This window comes from Notolepis coatsorum, assembly GCF_963971535.1.
Source record: "Notolepis coatsorum genome assembly, chromosome: 10".
Classification (NCBI taxonomy): Eukaryota; Metazoa; Chordata; class Actinopteri; order Aulopiformes; family Paralepididae; genus Notolepis; species Notolepis coatsorum.
Genome location: NC_140174.1, coordinates 86986070 through 87008659, shown reverse-complemented (window position 1 = coordinate 87008659; position 22590 = coordinate 86986070). Strand labels below are relative to the sequence as shown.

The 22590-nt window shown below is 41.1% G+C and overlaps 1 protein-coding gene across 4 annotated transcripts in view; it reads right to left on the bottom strand.

The window, feature by feature from the left end:
* ap1b1 (adaptor related protein complex 1 subunit beta 1) overlaps positions 1-22590 on the bottom strand; it is an 83006-nt gene that overhangs the window by 46064 nt on the left and 14352 nt on the right. For all 4 annotated transcript variants that reach the window (XM_084323296.1, XM_084323297.1, XM_084323294.1 and 1 more), the window contains exons 7-11: positions 20913-21134; positions 15978-16098; positions 15661-15756; positions 15319-15434; positions 8592-8757 (exon numbers count right to left, since the gene is read on the bottom strand). In XM_084323296.1, coding sequence (XP_084179422.1) covers positions 8592-8757; positions 15319-15434; positions 15661-15756; positions 15978-16098; positions 20913-21134 — 721 coding nt within the window. The remainder of the gene's footprint in view (positions 1-8591; positions 8758-15318; positions 15435-15660; positions 15757-15977; positions 16099-20912; positions 21135-22590) is intronic.

Below are 22590 nucleotides of genomic sequence, written 5' to 3'. Positions count from 1 at the left end.
TGATGTCTAGCCAATACGCAATATCCGACATTCAACAGATAATCTAGCGTTTATTTGAAAACGATTCATAAATAGGCCGACAAATGACGTGTCTAGTGTATTCGAGAATATTCCAATAAATGCCGTTTATGACGAAATCTTTCTATTTTCCTGAAATTTGAGAAAACGATAGCTTTTCGAAATGCTATAAAAAGGATATGAACCGATTAAAAAACAATCCGTTTCAACAATGTTGACTGCAAACAAGTCATTGATAAGAGACGGGCAGATTAGACACATAGCCATAATTTAAAACATAGATTATGCGTTTTTAACGCCATCATTGAAGTGGATGCTGGCATCCAAGGACATTAACACTTTCAGAGCCCAAGCTTAATCTTGATTTACCGCTTGAATGCCCACCATCCACTTCAATGTTAGCGTTAATAACGCCTAATCTATGTATTAAATTATGGCTATGTGTCCAATCTCTACAGGGGCTGGATACCAACGGGAGACTCGGTTGATGAAATATGAATTCAGATCGCTGAATTCTACAAAAATAAAACGCTAATTGTCGTGGTGGGCATTCAGGCATTGGGCTGATAAAACATCTTATCACGTGGTGGGCACTGAAAGTGTTAATCAACGTTAATGGCCGGCACTGAAAGTGTTAAGCAGCTTTAAAGTTGAAATAAACTCACTTTTTTTCATATCTATCCTAAGTCAATTCAAACATTATGTATCTGCTGACGCTACGTTTGAGCTAAAGAGCAATATATATTCATACCCAAGAGGATCGTTTGTTATGCAACGCTGGTTACCCAAATACAAGTGGCATTACATCATCATGGACCATAATTACATTCTAAGTCCATTAGCATCTACATTTCCCCGTTAGCTAGCGTACATGTAACCTGTGATGAAAGCATGTTGACTAAACAAATTGGTTTTAATTGTATAAATAAAGAACATAATTTTTTTTTAGCATCCATCGGCCTCCAGAGTTTTTCTCCCTTGATCGTACGTATATTTTTTCATCTATGCAAATGCATATTGTGGTGGAATTTTTGCTAACAATGACCCAGTTGGAACTGTGAAAGAATGCTTACTTGAATCAAGGATAGAAGCTGATAAGCTAAATGTATTATCTGTGCACAGAGTCTCACTTCAGTTTACAAGGTGTAGCTGAAAAGAGATGGTTTAAATGCAGAGACAGGATACCGCATACCAGGGGTGGGGGGCAAAAATGCAAACCTGCCATTTCTAACTGGAAACAAGCTTCCCGTGTTGCCCTGGCAAGTGGCAGTTTTTTTTTTTTTTTTTTTACTTTGACCAGTCAGCTGGTTCTTTTTAGCGTTTATCGCTTTTTCATCGCACTCATACTTGGTCAAGTTCGACCGACAGAAGCAGGCTGAAAGGGTTCAGATGGGGGGGAAAGACACTCTGGGAAAGGCACGGCTGCCGTCCGGGATTCGAACGCGCTCAGCCCCAGATCCGCGCGAGCGCGGTTGTCCACGGCGCTGAAATAGCACTCGCAGTACGTGGTGAGCTACTGGAGCTCCCCTGCAAGTGGCAGTTTTATCATTATATTTGATGTAGCAGGATGTGACTGAAAGTAACACCTGTGTATCTCCTTGCATCTTTACGAAGACATATAGAACAGAAAAACGTAGGCAATTTCCACAGAAGTGCATTGTAGACATTTTCTGAGCAGGGTTAAAGAGCAAATACAAAAATAAAGATTTTCCTATCACAATATGTAATATTTGTAACTTGAAGTAATAGAATAGAAGTAATGAATACAGAAACAGTTATTTAACTATATGTAAAGGAGTAGTAGGGCTGACCTTCGAATTTTTTTTGGAATTCGAAGCTTCGGGGCCGAGATTCGATTTAAATTCGAAGCTTCGAGATTAAGAATTTATTTTTTTTACTAAAAAAATCTTAGACAAACGAAACACTTTGCTTTCATGAAATATTGTAAGCCGTCATTTGAGGCTTTATAAAAGCGGCACAATGAACACAAATCTGTCATTGCCGAGTCCGACCTCATCTTAAATAACAAACAGCATTGCTTGTTGTAGTTAACAAAGAGGCAGAGTTGATCTTGCAAAAAAATAAAAATTAATAATCGTTCCTGAAGCATGTAATGTGTATTGCACTTTAACTTTTTTAATGTTTTTAACATTTGTGATATTTGAATGTTCCTGATGAAGCTTGTAACCTACCGTGCATTTCACGGTTTAACATGTTGAAATATTGAATATTTTTTACTTGACCACTTGAAAAGATCGTTTTTATTGTTCAGTTTTATTTTGTCTGAACTGTATTGTGTACATTTTACATAGCCTTTTAACTACTTTCATCATTTGGGGCGACCATCTGTCATGCGGGGTAACCAATGATTTTCAATAAATTCAAAATAGAATCCATTAGTTTTGGCTCAAATATTAATCACTGGTATACTATGCTTAAGTGGATACTATCTGTACAAAATGGGTATTGTAACTGCATTACGAGGGACACTGCCATTATAGAATAAACTTGTAAAATCATGGTTTACAAAAAATGAAAGGGCACATAAGCCTGTCTTTCTTAAGCTGTATATTTAATTACTGATACTTGTTAAAATATTAGTAATATAAAAAGGAAATATATACATTTTTAGATAAATTACGGTCAACCCAAATGACTTTTTTAAGGCTGTGTCCTATTAATTCAACTTTAAAAACACAAATCTCTTAATTTGGTTTTGAATAAATGCATGTGTACACTACATTCCAAATGTTTGAACAATGGTAAAATATATCCTTATTTTCTGTATTTTAAAATGGGCCTATTCAAAAGTCTTATCCGTCAAGGTACCACTTAGTTGCATCTACTCTCCTCTATAAATACTTAGCTCACCATTCTATAGAGAACTAGGCTATAGGGGCCATTTCTGTAACCTGGGTCTCTCCATGTTGCAACATGTCATTCAGTGAGTAAACTCTATCCTCAATCAAAGACACTTGTCTGCGTCCGTGAATAATATCTGGTCACATCATTATTCCACATCGATATCTTTTGAAAACTTGGAATCTCTTAGATTTTGAAATAGTTTTCTATGAGGCTAAATGTGAACAAAGCCAGGCTACATTAATTGCATTATTACAACCCAGAACACGGTTCAGGAGAGATGAAAGGGTTAAGGAACTGGGCAATGATGCACGATATATCGCCGTTTTTTTACACATCGGTATCGGTCCGATATCATCAAGATAGGGCCGATATGGGCAGATATAAAAAAAGAAATAAATAAAAAAAAAAAAAAAATGTTTTACATGTTTTGGCCTTAAATAGTTTCAAAATATCAGTCATTTCTGAAAATATGTTACAAAAGTTAAAAAAATTATGCGTTTTGGAAAATAGCTCTTTATTTGATTATCATAAAAAAGTGTTTTCTATACAGCGATATCGGCATCGGTAAATATCGGTATCGGCCAGAACAGCAATATTAATATCGGTTATCGGTATCGGCCACAATTTTCACATCGGTGCATCACTAGAACTGGGTAGTCACGTCATAGTTCCTACGCTCTGTGTTATAATGATTTCCTCGAGGTAGCTGGGTTTATACAGATCCACTTATTCAATTGGTCTGAAATTTGATGAGAGTCGAGCATAATTAAATGAGATTAGCATATTGAAAATTGAGAGAAAAGTAAATGGAATGATGAAAGAAATAGTAATATGGATTGTAATAGGGATTGCCATTATTTCTTATACATATTTAAATTGAGCTGTAATTAACACAAAGATGCAGTGTCCTCTGATGACATCACAGGAGGATATATATATAACTGTCAAAACAGTTTAGACCCTGGGGTATGTGTGAGATAATGTGTCAAATAAATCTGCGAAACCCTGCATGGATTCACACGTAACTCATTCATTTATTAGCATATTGGGGTAGGCTAAGACCCAGTATGGAGTATTACACATTGTAGAGACTAGACTTAGATTAGCTATATATATTTGTACATGGGGTTGACTTAGGACAGATTTTGTATATTATACCGGAAGGGGAGGGTATATACTGTATGCACAATGCAATATTATCGAAAAAAGAACCGACATGTCTCACCTTCCTGGCAGATTTGTATCCTTAGTATTTTTTTTATTTTTTTATCTCCTATACTTTTAATTCTTATATTTGTATTTCTACGACCGTCTGCACCTCCCCTCTGTACTGCTATGACCCCAGATTTTGCCCAGAGGGGACAAATAAAGATCCCATCTTATCTTATGTCACATCATGTTTATTCATTCGACTCCATTATGTACCGGAGAGCCTTAATAAAATCAAGGACACACCGTCCTCGTCTCCGTGTCTGGGTCTCTGTGTGAGGCAGGTGCCAGGGAGCAGGAACGACAGATGAAAACCAAAACGGCAGACATAATAAAACACATAAAGCTCGTGGGGAGGGGTGTAGGCCACTGCTAATAAGGACAAGGATGACTGTCGCTTTATCAAATGTGACCGTAGCCTGAAGTAAACACCCGTCTTATGTTTAACTTCCGTAACGTGTCATTGTGCAATTCGTCCAGTGTGGCGCTGAAATGTACCCACACACTGGTCTCTCTCTTTTTCCAACACACACACACATGCACAAACACACCATCTCTCCCTCTGTCTCTTACTATTACACACACATGGCCTTCACTCTATGTACACACACTACCCACCCCCCCCCCCCCCCCCCCCACACAAACGTGTACACACATATGCTCACAAACAGCTTTCTCATAGGTGGTACGTCCTGACCCAGATATTTTTGTACATGATATCTATAATTCATATTATGTGCGTCAATGTTCCACTTGTTTTGCCTACTCTCCTGTATGAATACTTTGTTAGCTCACCATTCTACAGAGACCTAGGCTATAGGGGCCATTGCTGTAACCTAGGTCTCTCCATGTTGCAGCATGTCATTCAGTCAGTAAACTCTATGCTTAATCAAAGACTGTTGTTTGGGTCCGTGAATAATATCTGGTCAAGTTATTCCACATCAGCCATCAATTCTAGAATTTCCCCAAGGGGATCAATAAAGGAATATCTTATCTCATCTCGTCTTATCGTAGACCAACAATAGATAACTCATTTACACCTAGTTTTTAATTCGTATTTTCCTTCTAAAACAACAGATCTTCCAGTTTCTTCACTGCACTATAAACCAATCCTCCCATAAAGTTGAATTTCAATCCATTCCCTACTTTTTGAATTATCCTGGTAAAATAGGGATAGAAGGACACTGATGATCACCTAACGTTAGAGCTGCCGCGGTATTGATATGTTCCTTACCGCACAAATTTGCGTAATATTTCATATCGCCGCAATATAACCACAAAAAAAAAAGTTGGAATGCATTTTTTATTTTATTTTTTAGTAGTCTACTCTTTATAGCATATAGCCTGCCTCTAGTCTAAATGTCTATCTTTAGAGGATGACTTTGCAGCATGAATATTGTTTGGGATTCGGCAAGCACGCATTCGTTATTGAAAGTGAAACACGGATTCGAAGTCTCCCCTCTGGTCGTGCGCCGTTCACTCGGTGTCGCGGGCAGGGGTGGTAGGCTGGTAGCGCCCGGTGGTTATTCTGCGGTCTGTTAATAAAGTTTTCAATCAGACAAGTGTATAGAACGAAGGGATTTTATTATAACATTCGTTGCAGTAAAATCATTATGCCTCGTTTAGTACTCCTGTGGACTGGAGCTCTGGTAGTCCACTCCGGCGGGGAGCTAATGTTATTAGCCTTGTTGTGATCAATGGCTAACATCCAGGAAGTAAAAACCGAATAGGCGCTTGCCGATTGGTGGTAACAACAGAGGCGGGTGCAAGCGGTGTGACGTAATTGGCAGATTCGACTGTCAATCAAAATGTTTCCCTTGCATTGCTTTGGTTGAGAGTATTATTATAAAAAAACAGCGTTGATGCGGTATTCAGTTAAACGCTGCGGTGGGCGTGACGTAACAGCGATACCGCGGTATTGTGGTAACCGCGGTAGCTCTACCTAACGTTCTGTCAATTCCATAGGCAGAGATGATAAGATGGGAAGGACTAGACTAGGTGAAGGTTCACATACTTTCCCTTTGCCACTGACATGACCCCCTTCATCAGTGTAGAACAACAATATACGATGGACTGGGCTGAAGCAACTTGCAATCAACCTGAATCCCTCTGCATTGTAAAAGTAAAACAGCAACCTGTATGGTTAATGCATTTCTTCCCATGAAACCCACTTCATATAGGCAATGCAAAACGCTCTCCAAGGAATCGATATGGGAAATAATCCATTGCTTGGCCTGAGCTCTCCAAACAGACAGAGCTAGGCCTAATCCCTTAACAAACTGGTGGAATAGTCTATTCAGGGGTTCTCAAGGTGCTGATGATTGAGAGCCAATTCAGGGACAATGGATTGAGGGCCACCCAAGAAAGAAACGTCCAAATTGCTAGCTAAGGTACCTGCAATGATGACTGTCTCATGAGTACATGAAATACACGACTCACAATATGTCTAGTTGCCATGCAACCAGTAGCCTAGCAAGCTTTCAACAAACTGCCATTCCTAACTTTCATTCAATCTTTATTTATACTCAATAAATACACTGAGTAGTTAAACTCATTTACAGTGCCGTCGAGATGTTACATTCACAAGTTGATAGCATAGCCCAGGGACTGCAGTTTTACCCTTCTCAAAAGCAAACACACAAGTCCTGTGTGATGTTGTAGGTTGGTTTTGAAACTGTATTGGAACCGGACCAAATACAACACATGCATTTAACAACTCATCGTGGGCCGAAAGAACGGTTTCCGAGGGCCACCATTGGTCTATGTGCTAAAGAAAGGCCTGTACACAATGTACATCGGAGCAGGAAATGAAAGCCCTCTCTAAGAAAGATGCTACAGACTTAAATTACATTTAAAGTGTTTCCATTTATGTGTTATGTATTCCCATTAACAGACTTAGAATTACCTCTCAAGTGTTCCCATTATCAGGAAATATAATTTCTCAATGCAACACTAACCCATCCATCTACATTCACTGCACACACATCCACACACTCACTTTAAACACTCACCTTTAACACTTTCAGTGCCAGCAGGGGGCTCACGATTTAGTGCTTGAATGCCCACCATCCACTTCAATGTTAGCGTTAATAACGCCTAATCTATGTTTTAAATTATGGCTATGTGTCTAATCTGCCCGTCGCTTATCAATTACTCGTTTTCCAGTCAACATTGTCGAAGCGGATTGTTTTTTTTTTTTTTTTTTTCTTTTTTTTTTTTAATAATCGGTTCATTTTCGTTTTATAGCATTTTGAAAAGCCCTCGTTTTCAAGGAAAATATAAATATTCCATGATAATCGCCCTTTACTGGAATATTCTAGAACGTTGTCATTTTTCGGCCTATTTATGAATCGTTTTCAAATAAACGCTAGATTATCGATAGTATATGTGTACGTATGCACGCTATATAGGCGATCTGAAAAATCGATTCTCTGATTTCCTCAAAGCCATCGCCCACACACACATAGGGCGAACGCTGAGATCTCAGCAAATACAACTCTGATTATCCCAAGACTTGTAAAATAGATTCCTTACCTCAGATCAGATATTCTCCAAAAAGATCATTCCAATTCCTGATCGCCATTCCAAAAATCGATCGCTTTTATTGATCCAACGCTACATACTGTAAACACATATTCCACGCTGTTCTGAGGGTCTACAATGAATCCGATCGGCTCGGGTTACATGCCTGAGAAGTAAAATGTGGATTCCGGATTTTTCTTTTCTCATCCATTTTCATTGAGTCCATTCCAAAAGGGTGCATTACCATCTGGGAGACGATAGGGGGCGCTTTTTTCACATCTGAGCTCCTGATGGGGCTGGTTTACCAACGGGAGACTTGTTGATGAAATATGAATTCAGATCGCTAATAAAAAAATAAAACGATAATTGTCGTGGTGGGCATTCAGGCATTGGGCTGATAACACGTGTTATCACGTGGTGGGCACTGAAAGTGTTAACATTCACTTTAGACACTTAACACTACACCATATATTTGTATTACTAAATGACTTGCACGACATCCCTATCCAATTTTTGCATTTAAACAAAGTTTGCATTTTGTAGTTCATTGTTCGCATTAGTACTTTAGTTTGTATATTGTATATTTTATATACTTTTTACTTTTTTACTGTATGAAGCACAATCTCAGGAGGCTCATACATAACCAGGCATTTCAATGTAATGTGACAAATAAAACAAAACTTGGTCACAGATTTTGTCAGTTCAATAAAGCCAATGTGAGTGGTTCCCACAGGTTCTATTATGAACCATATGGGAGTGGAACGGACATTATTGATGTCCTATTAATGCCACAAATAAATGTATGTATGAGGAAACACTGTAATGCTCTGTTGCCCTTGTTGTGTATTTTTGTGCATGGCACGTAAACTCGTCTTTTTAAAATGACGCTCAAGAGGTCAACGCGGGTCACAAACGCAGCCTCCCATTAGCCTTGTAGCAACACTTGTTCAAACAGGAAAAGGGCGTGGCAGACAGACCTGAGTGCTCTCGTCGTGGAAACCCTCCAGGAAGCTCTCCAGCAGCTCGTCAGCGTTGTCGATGCGCTCAGCATATTCCCCCACGATCCAGATCATAGCTGCGCGCGCCTCAGGCTCGTCCAGAGAGTCCAGGTTCTCGCACAGCGTGGCAATCACACTCTCGTATCTAGTAGCGTTTACATACACAAAACAAATAATCACTCTCATATCTTGTAGCGTTTACATACACAAAACAAATGATCACACTCTCGTATCTAGTAGCGTTTACATACACAAAACAAATTATCACTCTCGTATCTAAGTAGGGGTGGGACGATACATCGATCCAGATCGATATATCGATCTATTATCAATAATCAAATAGGATCGATGCAACGTAAAAAGATCGATTCATATTGCGATACTCTTATTTAGAAAATCCGGCGACGTCATATCCGCCCCGCGCCCGTGTTGTGAAACTCCGTTTAGCTCTGTACAGCAGAGCAGCGCTAGGGAGCCTCTATTTTGAGACCCGTCTGTGCAGTTTTTTCCCTGCAACGGGTCAAATGCATCTAACATGCTTTGCATCGTCGCCATTCTTTTATGCCCACGCGTGGGCAGACCTAAATTAACGTTACATTAGCTGCTTAAGCTAAGAGAGAGAGAAACGGAGAGAGGAGAGGAGGGGCGGGGGCATTCTGTCTCTGTGTGTGTGTGTGTGTGTGTGTGTGTGTGTGTATGAAAATACCAGATGAAGTCAGGAGTATTATTATATTGATATTATTTACTGAGGATGGACAGATAATGTTGATATTTAAACATGATCATCATGAAACATAAAACAATTGTAGGAACGGTTTGGGAGAGGAAGGGGTTTTAGCTTGCGTGTTGTGAGTTCCAAAACATTTTACTTTTTAGTTTAAAGCTCAATATATAAAAACGTGGCACTTTACAGTGAACAGGAGGTCTATTTGCATTAAAAACAATAGATTGTTTTTCATTTAAATGTCTGGAAGAGCTAAAAAATAAAAACGTCAATTGATATTTCCGTAGCCTTTTTTTTGTTGATCTAAATGTGACCGATTGTGTTAAATGGGCACATAATATCGTCTCATATCGATCGCAGGCACCTGAATCAAATCGAATTGTATCGTGGCAGACTGTGATATCGGCAAATATCGTCCAAAGAATCGATATCGTATTGTATCGTGATGAAACTGGTGATTCCCACCCCTAGATCTAGTAGCGTTTACATACACAAAACAAATGATCACACTCTCATATCTAGCAGCGTTTACATACACAAAACAAATGATCACACTCACATTCTCAATTAGGTTTGCTACAAATGCCCCATTTTCAACACATCACTGACTTATACACATCTGTAAATTGGCCATCATTACACTCTCGACGAGAAATTAATTGGGTTACACTCATTTACAAAACCCTCCTTGGTCTGACCCCTCCTTATTTGATACACGTTAAAATTGTCTACTCGCTATCTCGCTAAGATTCCCTGTGTTAACACTTCCTTTGGTCAAAACTCCTTCCAATTTGCTGCTCCCATTAGTTGGAACGAGATGCAAATTGATCCCCCTCACTACTTTTAAGGACTATCTATTTGAAGTACAAGTCATGAGTCAGGGCAGCCCCAAAACTGCAGTATAGATTAGTGTTTTGCATTTGGACAGACACTAATCTACTGTTCCAGAGAACTTGCTCGACAGACATGAACTGGCAACTCCAGACGGCAATGATATTATTGGGACGCATTGAAGAGCAAAAGAAAATAAATGTTCTCTTTAATAAAAAAAAAGATGCATCTGCTCATATGTGGAGTTTCAACTACAGCATGCCAATATATACCAAGTTGTTTTGTCATATGCTGCAGCTAATGAATACTCAACCAACGTCTTGCATAATGCACGCAATCTAAGTGTGGTCAAATGGCATCAAGTACAACAATCTTCTCCCTATTAAATAATGCAGTTCCTATGGAGAGCACTCAGGCAGGTTCAGACAGGCACGCTGGCCTGCTGCAGTACGCAGGAGAGCACTCCCCTGGACCCGGAGCAACCCGTGGTACACCGGCTGCAGCTTCCTGCCCCTTTAATGGGTGTCGTCGAGGGAGGGCATTCAACAGAATGCACTGCCGACGACACCGGGGGCTCCCCTTTGTGCGCTAGCGAGGAAAATTTGCTCGCTGAGGGGCTAATTTGCATGACTTATTATGAAAGTGAGACTTTCATAATGAAAGTCGAGTGGAAAAAACACTTGGTGTGTACAGTGTTGTAATGAGATTCTCCAGGCCAAGAGAATAGGATCAGCGAGGCGGAACGGGTGCCTGGGCATGCAAACATAGCTGCATGCGTGAGTAAGTATCATGCTTGTTTTGAAATAAAAAAGCAGCAGAGAACACAGACCGTGCATCATATCCGCGAGCACTTGGAAACGTTCAGCTCTGTCGAGGAATGTTTAGAGTTGAATGGCCCGCCTTTGAAAGCTGGTGCGTAATACAATTTTAATGACTGGTTGCTATCATACTGCAGTGGAAATTCAACAGATGATTGATTATATTGGTAGACGCGTAAACATCACCCGCACAGAGAAATCACTCGAAGCCCAGCGAAGGCAAGCATGCATCGGCAATAGGGCCAGTCGGCATGTTGGCCACTGGAAACTTTGCCTACCGTATTGTGGATGGAGATTCTCGTTGCCCTTGGTTACCCATGGGCAAGCTATTAGTTTGATTCGTAGTTAAGAAAAAAAAGAAAAGGGCTCTAGCGGGCAAATGTTCTAAGCTAGCGTGAATATACTGGTCTTATGTGAAACTAGAGATTTTTTTTTTTTTTTTTTTTTGGGCTTTCTGTATTTTTCACCCATCCCAATTTAGTCGTTATGCCAATTCCCTTCCTGGACGTTGCGCGCATTGCCCCACTGTCAGCCTGGGGAGGGTGTAGAACTACCACATGCCTCCTCCGATACACGTGGAGCCAGCCGCTTCTTTTCACCTGACAGCGAGGAGTTTCACTAGGGGAACGGAAACTAGAGATCTTGAGGAATCCAAAAAGGTACCAGCCATGTCATGCTAGCTTGACAAATGGGGTAGATTTCGCTCCAAAGTTAAGCTAGCTTAAATGTGAAGGGAGGAAAATGCCATGGGATTTCTGAGCGAGAATGGGCTCAATAGAACCACACAAGTCTTAGTCCAGGATAATTTATGCTGGTCTCATGCAGAATTAGGCCCAAACCAGGCAGTATCAATTAGTTTTGTGTCACACACCATAGACTGTAGCAAATCATCTTCCCTGAAGCATCCTCACATCTAATGGCTGGGAGCCACAGGGCCCATAATGAGGCTCTGTTTTAGGATTAGCTGAAAGGAAAGAACCTGACATCTGGATTTATTGCTCCAATTAGAAGTGCATCCAACTACTTTAGGCTTTTATTTTTTTTACACTAAATATTGACTTATGAACAAAAGAAATGCATTAAGTCTAAGAAACTGTATTTGTCCCCCAAACAAGGGGTGTGGTTTTGAGTTGTAAATTGTGACATGATGCCAACTTAAGTGTTATACAGAATTTAACCTATGAGATGAAGAGCCATATAAGTCTCTTTTTCTTTTGACAACCAATGTAGTTGTAAAGTCAATCCAAATCACTTGGGAGTGGAACTGTGATATATCACCCTTAAGTACTCAACCTCTACAGTCTTTAGCAACGTTTATTAGGTTTCTATGCAGTGATGCACCGATCACACTTTTTCAGTCCCAATACCGATACCCGAGTTTTGACCGATACCGAATAACAAAACCGATCCATTTCTTTTAATGAGCAGTATATACTTGGACCGTCATTTTGAGTCATTGGACAAACTACTGAGATAATAAAATGTTCTCCATTAGAGGGAGACGTGTCAAAAATGCACCAAATCAAGTGACTTCATAGACATGTTAGATTCGTTTCTTAGTATCGGATTTTAGTGTTGGGGAAATTCTCAGTTACCAATATTCTATTTTAGCCTGGTATCAGACCGATATCCAATACCAGTATCATCCCTAGCTATGTTGTTCTTGGTCTGATGAATAAATTAATGACTGCCTTTCTATAGTGCTCTTGTAGTACTGCTCAAAGCGCTCCACAATGATATGACTGCACACATTGTTTTTACCAGTGTGGGTGGCCCCAGTGGGAAATCAAACCTCTTACCCCGGCAGTGTTAGTGCCATGCTCAAAGGGCCAAGCATTCTACCCATTGAGCTACACAGGACCACTGATGGATTTCACAAACCATTAAGAGTTAACTGCAAAACCCAACAAGACCACATGATGAAGAGGATCCCTCCTGTTAAACATATGACCAATAATAGACATATCGAAAAACCCTGCCCTCTTTTCTTGATCCTCCAATCACAACTGTTGGTTCCCTTGGACAGAGGGGAGGGAACAGTTGTGATTGGAGGATCAAGAAAAGAGGGCAGGGTTTGAGATCGGTCAAGGAAGCCTACTTGTTGGGGTATTTGCAGGAAGCCTACTTGTTGGGGTATTTGCAGGAAACCTACTTGTTGGGGTACTTGCAGGAAACCTACTTGTTGGGGTACTTGCAGGAAACCTACTTGTTGGGGTACTTGCAGGAAGCCTACTTTGTTGGGGTACAGGTAGGGCTGGGCGATATATCAAGTATACTCGATGTATCGAGGCTTGTTCTACATGAGATGTAGTAAGTTATTATATCGTTACATCGAGTATATGTTGTCACGTCGCGGCTGATGAGACTTTAGCGCAGAGCTGTCCTCTCATTTCATTATAGACACATGACTAGCGCGGACCTTAAATTACATGCAATTGTAATTTCATTAGACAGACCAGCACGGACCTTTAATGACATGCAATTTAATTGACGCAAGCAATGGGCTAACATTAGCTGCTAACCAAGTTATCCATGATGACTAGGCTAAGCTAACTAGCGTTAGATGCTAACCCTGGAAAACGCTCAAAGCAGACTCCACAACACTAGTTCCATTCGTGAGGAAAGGGGGTGGGTTATATTGACGACGCTTGACAACAGAAGTTTAAACATAACTTCATATTTATTAGTTATTCGTTTCTTTATATCATCCAGTTTCCATCTCCGTGTATTAAACTCTTCCTGTTTACATTAGAGTGTGACATCACCTACGGCAGCTTAGACGATCAAAACGCAAACCTAGAACAAAACCCGAGGGGGGGGGTCTCTCTCTCTCTCTCTCTCTCTCTCTATTCAATGATTTAAAGTAGCCAAACGTTACAGTATAAATACTAACTGGATAGTTGATGATATAAACATTTAATTTCATTATCTGAAATATTCTAAAATCATTAAGTCTGCTATAAGCCATTATCCCTTTGTGTGTGATTATTATTTTCTCACAGTAGTGTGTGTATATATATATATATATATATATATATGTGTGTGTGTTTCGATAAAGTGGATAGAAAACACAGTACTGTGCAAAAGTCTTATATAAATAGTCTTAGATGTAAATAATTTTTTTTATTAGTGTGTCAGTAGACTACTCTTTCATTTAATAATTTTTAAAGCATCTTCATGGTTTAATAATGCAAACATATGTTGCAGGGACTTATTATAATCATCATATTGGCGTGACTGTATGCATCAAAGGGTTAAATCAAGCATTTTGTGCTTTAGAGGAAATGTCAAAATATCGCGATATATATCGTGTATCGTGATATGGCCAAAACATATCGCGATATCATTTAGAGGCCATATCGCCCAGCCCTACTTGCAGGAAGCCTACATGTTGGGGTACTTGCAGGAAGCCTACTTGTTGGGGTACTTGCAGGAAGCCTACCTGTTGGGGTATTTGCAGGAAACCTACTTGTTGGGGTACTTGCAGGAAACCTACTTGTTGGGGTACTTGCAGGAAACCTACTTGTTGGGGTAATTGCAGGAAGCCTACTTGTTGGGGTACTTGCAGGAAACCTACTTGTTGGGGTACTTGTAGGAAACCTACTTGTTGGGGCATTTGCAGGAAGCCTACTTGTTGGGGTACTTGCAAGAAACCTACTTGTTGGGGTACTTGCAGGAAGCCTACTTGTTGGGGTACTTGCAGGAAACCTACTTGTTGGGGTACTTGCAGGAAACCTACTTGTTGGGGTACTTGCAGGAAACCTACATGTTGGGGTACTTGCAGGAAACCTAGTTGTTGGGGTACTTGCAGGAGAGCTACTTGTTGGGGTACTTGCAGGAAGCCTACTTTTTGGGGTACTTGCAGGAAACCTACTTGTTGGGGTACTTGCAGGAAGCCTACTTGTTGGGGTACTTGCAGGAAACCTACTTGTTGGGGTACTTGCAGGAAACCTACTTGTTGGGGTATTTGCAGGAAACCTACTTGTTGGGGTACTTGCAGGAAACCTACTTGTTGGGGTATTTGCAGGAAACCTACTTGTTGGGGTACTTGCAGGAAACCTACATGTTGGGGTACTTGCAGGAAACCTACTTGTTGGGGTACTTGCAGGAAGCCTACTTGTTGGGGTACTTGCAGGAAGCCTACTTGTTGGGGTACTTGCAGGAAACCTACTTGTTGGGGTACTTGCAGGAAACCTACTTGTTGGGGTACTTGCAGGAAGCCTACTTGTTGGGGTACTTGCAGGAAACCTACTTGTTGGGGTACTTGCAGGAAACCTACTTGCTGGGGTACTTGCAGGAAGCCTACTTGTTGGGGTACTTGCAGGAAACCTACTTGTTGGGGTACTTGCGGAAGATGTCTTTGATGACTACGATGGCCTCCTGCACCACATAGTTGACTTTAGTCTGGATGAGGTCCAGTAGGGTACTGACACAGCGCTCTGCCGATTGCTGAATGACAACGAGACAGAAAAAGGCAAAAGAGGAGGGAATTCTGTCAGGATAACAGCGCCACCTACTGTTTGACATGGAAAGAACAACCGTGCTTCTCTCAAAAGTACTTTTATCACGTCTGGCAGAGTCCCAAGAAACATGACTTGCATGGCTAAACAGTTCCTCTTGACACTAGCTGACCTTGAGGGTTTGCCAAATAGAGAAAATTGTTTTTTCCCCCTACCTCTACTTTGATGGCACAGCGGCCAATGGCTCGGACAGCCTTTCGTACAAAGTCCACATCCACCTCTGTGGCGTACTCCTTCAGCTCAGCCAGCACCTAAAGCAAGACATGCAGAGTGTCAGTCACTGGTTACAAAGGCATCATTCATAGGGACTGAATACATGGACTAATAAGTAGAAACAATACTAATATACGGTACGGTATATATATATATATGTGTATCATAGTGATGATTAAAACCAATGGATTCCTTGAGTAAATAGGTTAAAAGGTTTTATATCCTCTCCACAATAACGGTATCTAAATCGGTGAGTTACCTGGGCAATGTTGGCTTGAGAAGCCAGGCGAATCATGATGTCCAGCTTCTCCAGCTTGACGTAGATTGGGTCATTGTACTTGACAAAGAAAACCTTCATCTCATGTTTCAGGATCTCTGGCCTGAGGAGAGGATAAGCATGGGTTATTGGTGGCAATAGTCTGTGATACAATAGACAAACTACACATTTGGCGCCGGTGGCCAACAGCGGGTATAAACCACGAACAGCCCAAAGTCTGGACTGGTGGTGTCTTAGAGGAAAGGCCTAGGGGTCAAGTCCTCCTCTAGGGATCATGAATGTGCACCGAAGATTTGGGAAAGTTAAAGAAATGAAAGAGAGTTATGGCATAGGATCTGCTGCGGCGGATGCGACAGGTGTCAATCTGTAATATTATTGAAATATGGCATACAAAAGGTTCAATCAATCAAACTCTTTATTGTCCATAACATTATGCCTTTTAGTGGACACTTTTATCCAATGTTCCTTACAATGCAATGAGTACATTTTCTGTACGGGTGGCCATAATGGAAACCAAACCCCTAACCTTGACAGTATTAGTTCCATGCTCCATCTACAGGGAGCCACCGATAAACAAAACGGGGGCACCTGCAGGTTTCAACAAGTTAAACTTAAGACCTTTTAAATAACACCAATTTCACAACCATACTAGTAACAAAAAACACATAGCGACACTGAACTGGCGGGCCGGCTGCACTTTAAAATTCTCACATGTTCCATACAAGCTCTCGCCAAACGCACCCAGCTCCCGGTAGCCTTGCAAAAAACAACGACTTGAATATAAAACAAAATCATATACCGGTATTTAATATTATTTCACCTCCCGACAGCCGGATTTTTTTTCTTTTTTTTTTTTTCTTTTTTTTTTTATAATTTTTTTAAACATAACATAAAATTAGACACACAAACATTAACAGTAAATGTTACAAAGGATCAGATTAAACCGAATATATATATTTATTTATTGATATATATTGCATAGTATTTGTATATCGTTTGATATCCCTTGTATATTCCTTGTACATATACACGGAATATCCCTTTAGCCCAGACCATAATATTTCATTCTCCTATTGGACAGCGGTCCACAGGCGCCAGAGCCGTGCCTCCAGAGTCAGGTTCAAAGTCACCGTCAAGACATGTCTGAACATGCCCGGCCTTGCCCAGGGCTACGAGACAGAAATGAGGCTGGCACTAGTTTGTTCACCGTGCATATAAATATGGCGCAGGTGAATACAGAAGCACTTAGTCAGAAGTCAAGAGTTACCCAATAGGTTGAAGCCTCACCCACGATACAACGTGCGGTGAAGTATGGCCTGTTTGGCCCCAGAATAGAGCATTGAGACCGCGTGCGAATTAATAACTGAATTGTCAGAGTTTGGCGCTATACCGTCGAGTGCGACATATTTCTATTAAGTCAGTAATAGTCTATTTGTGTATAGTGTATCGTGCGGCTAAAGTTCTACAGTGACCAGCATCACCAACGCTTCCTCGTATTAGCTAGAGTTCTTATCCAGGCTGGGCTGCTTTCATGGCGCTTTCACCCGAGGAGACCTAGACGAGAACCGTGTGGACATGTACACTGGATTAATCTACCCGACGACTACATAGCCCTTTGCGGCTGGATTATATTTGCTTTGGTCCTGTGATTTATGGAGCGGAGAATCGCCGACGCTTACACGTGTTGGATTTACCCCGCGAGGAGCCAAGTCGAGTCGGCGCCTCAGAGAGCCTGAGGCCGGCTAGCTTTCTTCACTGTGGAGCTACAGTCTACGGAGAACAGCTGTATTCGTCTGTGGATCAAGAGGCTATTGCACCGTCTCCTGTACTTGGAGTCTCCTTAGTCATCGTTGACCAGACTCTCTACTACCGACAGATCCTCTACCCCTGCTGGCTTACAACCAGGGGGACCCTTCCAGTATCTCCCGCTATATATTACTAGTGTACCATAGATATAATTCCCTAAGATTTAGGTTGTATAATTACCTCCTGCGTAACCAGAGAATGGACATTCATTGTTGATTTGCCTACGCACATTCCTTTGCCTTACAAGTGCATTCAAAGTATAATAGAGAAGTATTATGTACCTTTTGCTGCAATAAATACTTAAAGACAACTTTGTGTAGAACCGGTTCATTGTGGGAAGTGTTCATTATATTTAGATATCATGTACTGTATGGCCAGTAATTAAAGTACATAAAGTGGTAGTGGTTTAATGATACCATACTTATCAATACAGTCAGGGAATTGTACCCCTCAGTTACAGTAAACATCCAATGTAAATCACCATTTGAATCAATATAAATGTAGTTTACGAGATATATACCTAATACTTGCTATCTAATAGAATACATACATATGCTCTTGCTCGCTCTCCCCCCCCGGACCCCCACTTGGATAATCCATCCATTTTCATTCGTTTCTAACCAGGCACTACCTCTACCTCTCCACCACTTCTAACCAGATTGCAATGTTGGTTTCACTGACACCTAAAATTCTTGCTGTAGATATTACTAGATAAATCACATCGAGATAGGTAAGAACCCATACCTTCCGGCACATTTTATCCGGTTGAATCCATCGTGATGCTATCAGCTTTTTAGCAGCTGTGAGACCGGATAAAACTAGTCTCTTTAGCTGTATAGGGGCTGCAAACTGAAAAACATCATTCAACGGCAATACAGAGGGATGTACAGGTATGTTCAGAAATAAGAATTCTGATAATTGCTGGGACACTTATTCCCAGAATATCTTAACCGGTGGGCAATCCCAATACATGTGCATAAATGTACCCTCATCCCCATTTGTACATAAGGATTCGGAACATAGAGAATCTTGTTTAAGTCCCATTCTGTTCAATCTTATAGGAGTCAGGTATGTCCTATGAATATAATTAAGATTAATTTGTTGATGGTCCGGGTTGCGTGACGCAATTCGAACGTTTGCCCAGACTTCTTGCCAATCAAAATCTATTTCAAAGTCTGGTATATCCCTCCTCCAGACTGAGTCTAGGGGAAGGATTCCATACGAAGACGTTAGTAAGTGATGATAAAAATCAGATACGAAGCCTCTCGATGTCTCTCTTTCATAGAAGAATTTGTGATATCTGTGGTGCTCAATTGGTATCCTTAATGGGACTCCATGAGCCTTCAAACAATCCAATAACTGTGCGTAAAAATAATATGTGGAACTGGTGAGGTTAAATTTGTTATGTATATCTTGATAGCTACAAAAAACCCGTTTGTTGAAAACATCTCCCAATGTGTGTATGCCCTGCTTTTCCCATTTGGGGTATCTGATAGGTCGTTTTCCAATAAGGAGTGCATTGTTATTGAATAGGGGAGTATGGTTATGCCATTTATGTTGGTTAGAATTATTTTTTTTTTTGTTTCACGCCATATCCGGATCACATGTGTAATAAGGGGGCCAAATTTCAATTTGCATTGCTTAATTGATAATATGGTGTATACTATGTCCTGCAGTCTATGTGGTGCTACTATATTTTCTTCTAGATGCTTGGGAGTCAAACCAGGTTGTCAGTGGTCTTAAAGAGTACGCTTTAAAATAGTGGTAAACGTCTGGAAATGCTAAACCTCCGTCGGCTTTGTTTCTCTGTGCGGTGGATCTTTTTATTCGTGGAGGTTTGTTATTCCAAATAAATTTATATGCGGTGGAGTGTAATTTTTTCCAGTAACCATCAGGAGGGGGTAACGGTAACATTGAGCTAATGAAGTTGATTCTAGGTAAAACATCCATCTTAACTATTGATACTCGTGCCTGTACTGAGTTTTTAAGTTTGGACCACCTGTCAAAGTCGTATTTGATCTTATCTTGGAATTTTGTGTAATTGTACTTCACCGTTTGGCTTATAGTAGGGAATACCTCAACTCCTAAACATCTGAAGTGTTTTACCATTGGTATTTTTTCTGGAAGGAGTATATTCTTTGCAGGGGCATTAAGTGGTAGGAAGGCCGACTTTGGCCAATTTATCCTAAATCCCGATAGATTGCCAAAGTCATCAATCAACTTGAGAAGATGAGGCATTGAGGTGGTAGGGTTTTGCATGAACAATATTACATCGTCCGCATATAAACTAATATGATGTTGTGTGCCCTTAATTGCGATTGGTTCTATGGATTGGGATTGTCTTATATATTGTGCTAAAGGCTCTAATGATAAAGCGAATAGTCCGGGACTAAGAGGGCAACCCTGTCTGGAAGAGCGCGATACCGGAAAGATTTCGGAGGTGATTATACCTGTTGTAATCATGGCCGATGGGTCTTTGTATAATACTTTTATCATATCAATGAATCCTTTTCCTAACCCCATCCTTTCTAGTACTGCCCATAAATAAGACCATTCCAACCTATCAAAGGCTTTCATCGCATCCAGGGACAGCATCGCTATAGGTGGGGTGTCATCCTTGCTGGCATCTAGCACATGTAATAACCGTCTTATATTATCCGTGATCAATCGGCCTCTTATGAAGCCAGTCTGATCAGGATGAACTAAAGACGTCATATGCTTTTGAAGTCTGATGGCTAATACCTTGGAATACAGCTCGATATCGGTTCCGAGGAGGCTCAAGGGTCTATAACTACCGCAATCGGTGGGGTCTTTGTCTTTTTTAAGGAGAACTGTTATGAGTGCAATATTGTCGATCTTATGGAAATTCCCCTCCTTGATTGAGTATAAAATCATATTAACTAATAGGGGTCCAATTACATCCCAGCATGAGAGGTACATTTCTGGTGGGATACCGTCCCTTCCAGGAGCCTTACCACTTTGCATTTCAGATATGGCCTCCCTAAGTTCATCTAGTGTGATGGGTGTTTCTAACAGCCAGATTTTTTAATACCCTGCAGACACCCTGGCAAAGTATGACCAGCAAGGTGAAGGGAACCCGGGTCTTCTTACCGTTTCTGCACGATGAGGTTGATGTTCCTGAGCGCCACGTACTGCAGCTCGGGCTCCGCAGACAGCAGGGTGACCAGGGGGGGAGCCAGCTTCTTCAGCAGCGTGCCGTAGTAGTCCAGGTCCTTGGGCAGCATCTCCATGAACTTCATTAGCACCTTCACGGCAGACAGCACCACCGCGGAGTTGGCGTGGGACAGGCGAGGCGTCACACGCTCACAGATGCTACGGCCGGGCGCCAGCGGAGGGTGGAGAGAGAGGTGAGGAAAGGAGGAAAAAGAAAAGGGAGATGGAACATTACATTAGATTTAATTTCCCTAGTTCAAGTGTCAAGTTTTGTTTCATTCGTCACATATAAATGGTAAATGGTGCATTTATATAGCGCTTTTATCCAAACTATTTGTTCCTCACATTTTATCCATTCACTCACACATTCACTCACACACCGACGGCGGAGGCGACCATGCAAGGTGCCAACCTCCAGCAGTTAGGGCGGGGTCAAGCATTTGCTCAAGGATACTTCGAAACGCTGCCCGGGAGGAGCGGAATTCGAACCGGGAACCTTCGGATTACCAGACGACTGCTCTACCTCCTGAGCCACTGTCACTCCCATATATAAGGTACATGTACATTACAGTGAAATGCTTGGTTCTGTATGAGCCCTCCTGAGATTGTGCTTCATATGGTAAAGAAAAGTAAAAAAGAAAGACCAAACACTATACAAAATAATATAGAACATACAAACTAAAGTACAAAAATGAAGTAGAGACGTAGTGCAAATCTTTTAGTAATAAATAGATACAATATGGTGTAATGTTAAAAAGTGCTTAAAGTGTCTAAAGTGAATGTAAAAGATTGAGTGTTTAACACTTTGACTGCCAGGGGGCGTCTTTAGACGTCTTTGCTGGCGATGCTAAAGTTGCCGGGGGACGCTTTACGTCGTCTTTATATCAATATTTCAAAAATCTGCGATCTGATCCATAATGTCCCTCCGCTGGCCTGAGACACAAGTGTGATCTCCTCTCAATCCTCTAGCGGTTCAAGACCGCCATCTGGTGGCCGATCGGCAGATCGAAACCGGATGTCAACCTTTAACCCGGTAGGACTCACTCCATATGGGGTCCGGGCACTCGCTAATGTTAGAGAGACTCCGTCTTCACACAGTGAACATCGATCGCTGCAAATAACTCGAAAAAACAACATGATTTGGACGTATATATTATAATACAACCTGGAAATGGACCGACTATTTCAACATCCCATAATGGAAAACTGTCTACCCCACGCTGATCGCCCAACGGCCCGCGGAGACTGGGGTGAGTTTTAGCGTGTAATATTACCGTGTTCGACACTAACTGCTATGATGAACATTTGACCCACATTAGATGATTGGTATAACGCTGCCCACGGAATTATAAACGCCCCCTCGCCCATCCGGTCAACATCAGATGACGTGTAGTAACTTCTAGAAGTACGTCTAGTTGGAATTTTTTATATCGCCCCGATTGCCATCAAACTGTATTTCATCATCAATATAATGCATTTGGGGCTATATATCACGTTCTGGAGAAAGCTGCAGAAAGAGATGAAAACATACTTATACATTAGACCATACTTTACTATGAATATGTGAATGAAAAAGTTTAACGTTGCTACACAATGAACAATACATATAGGACTT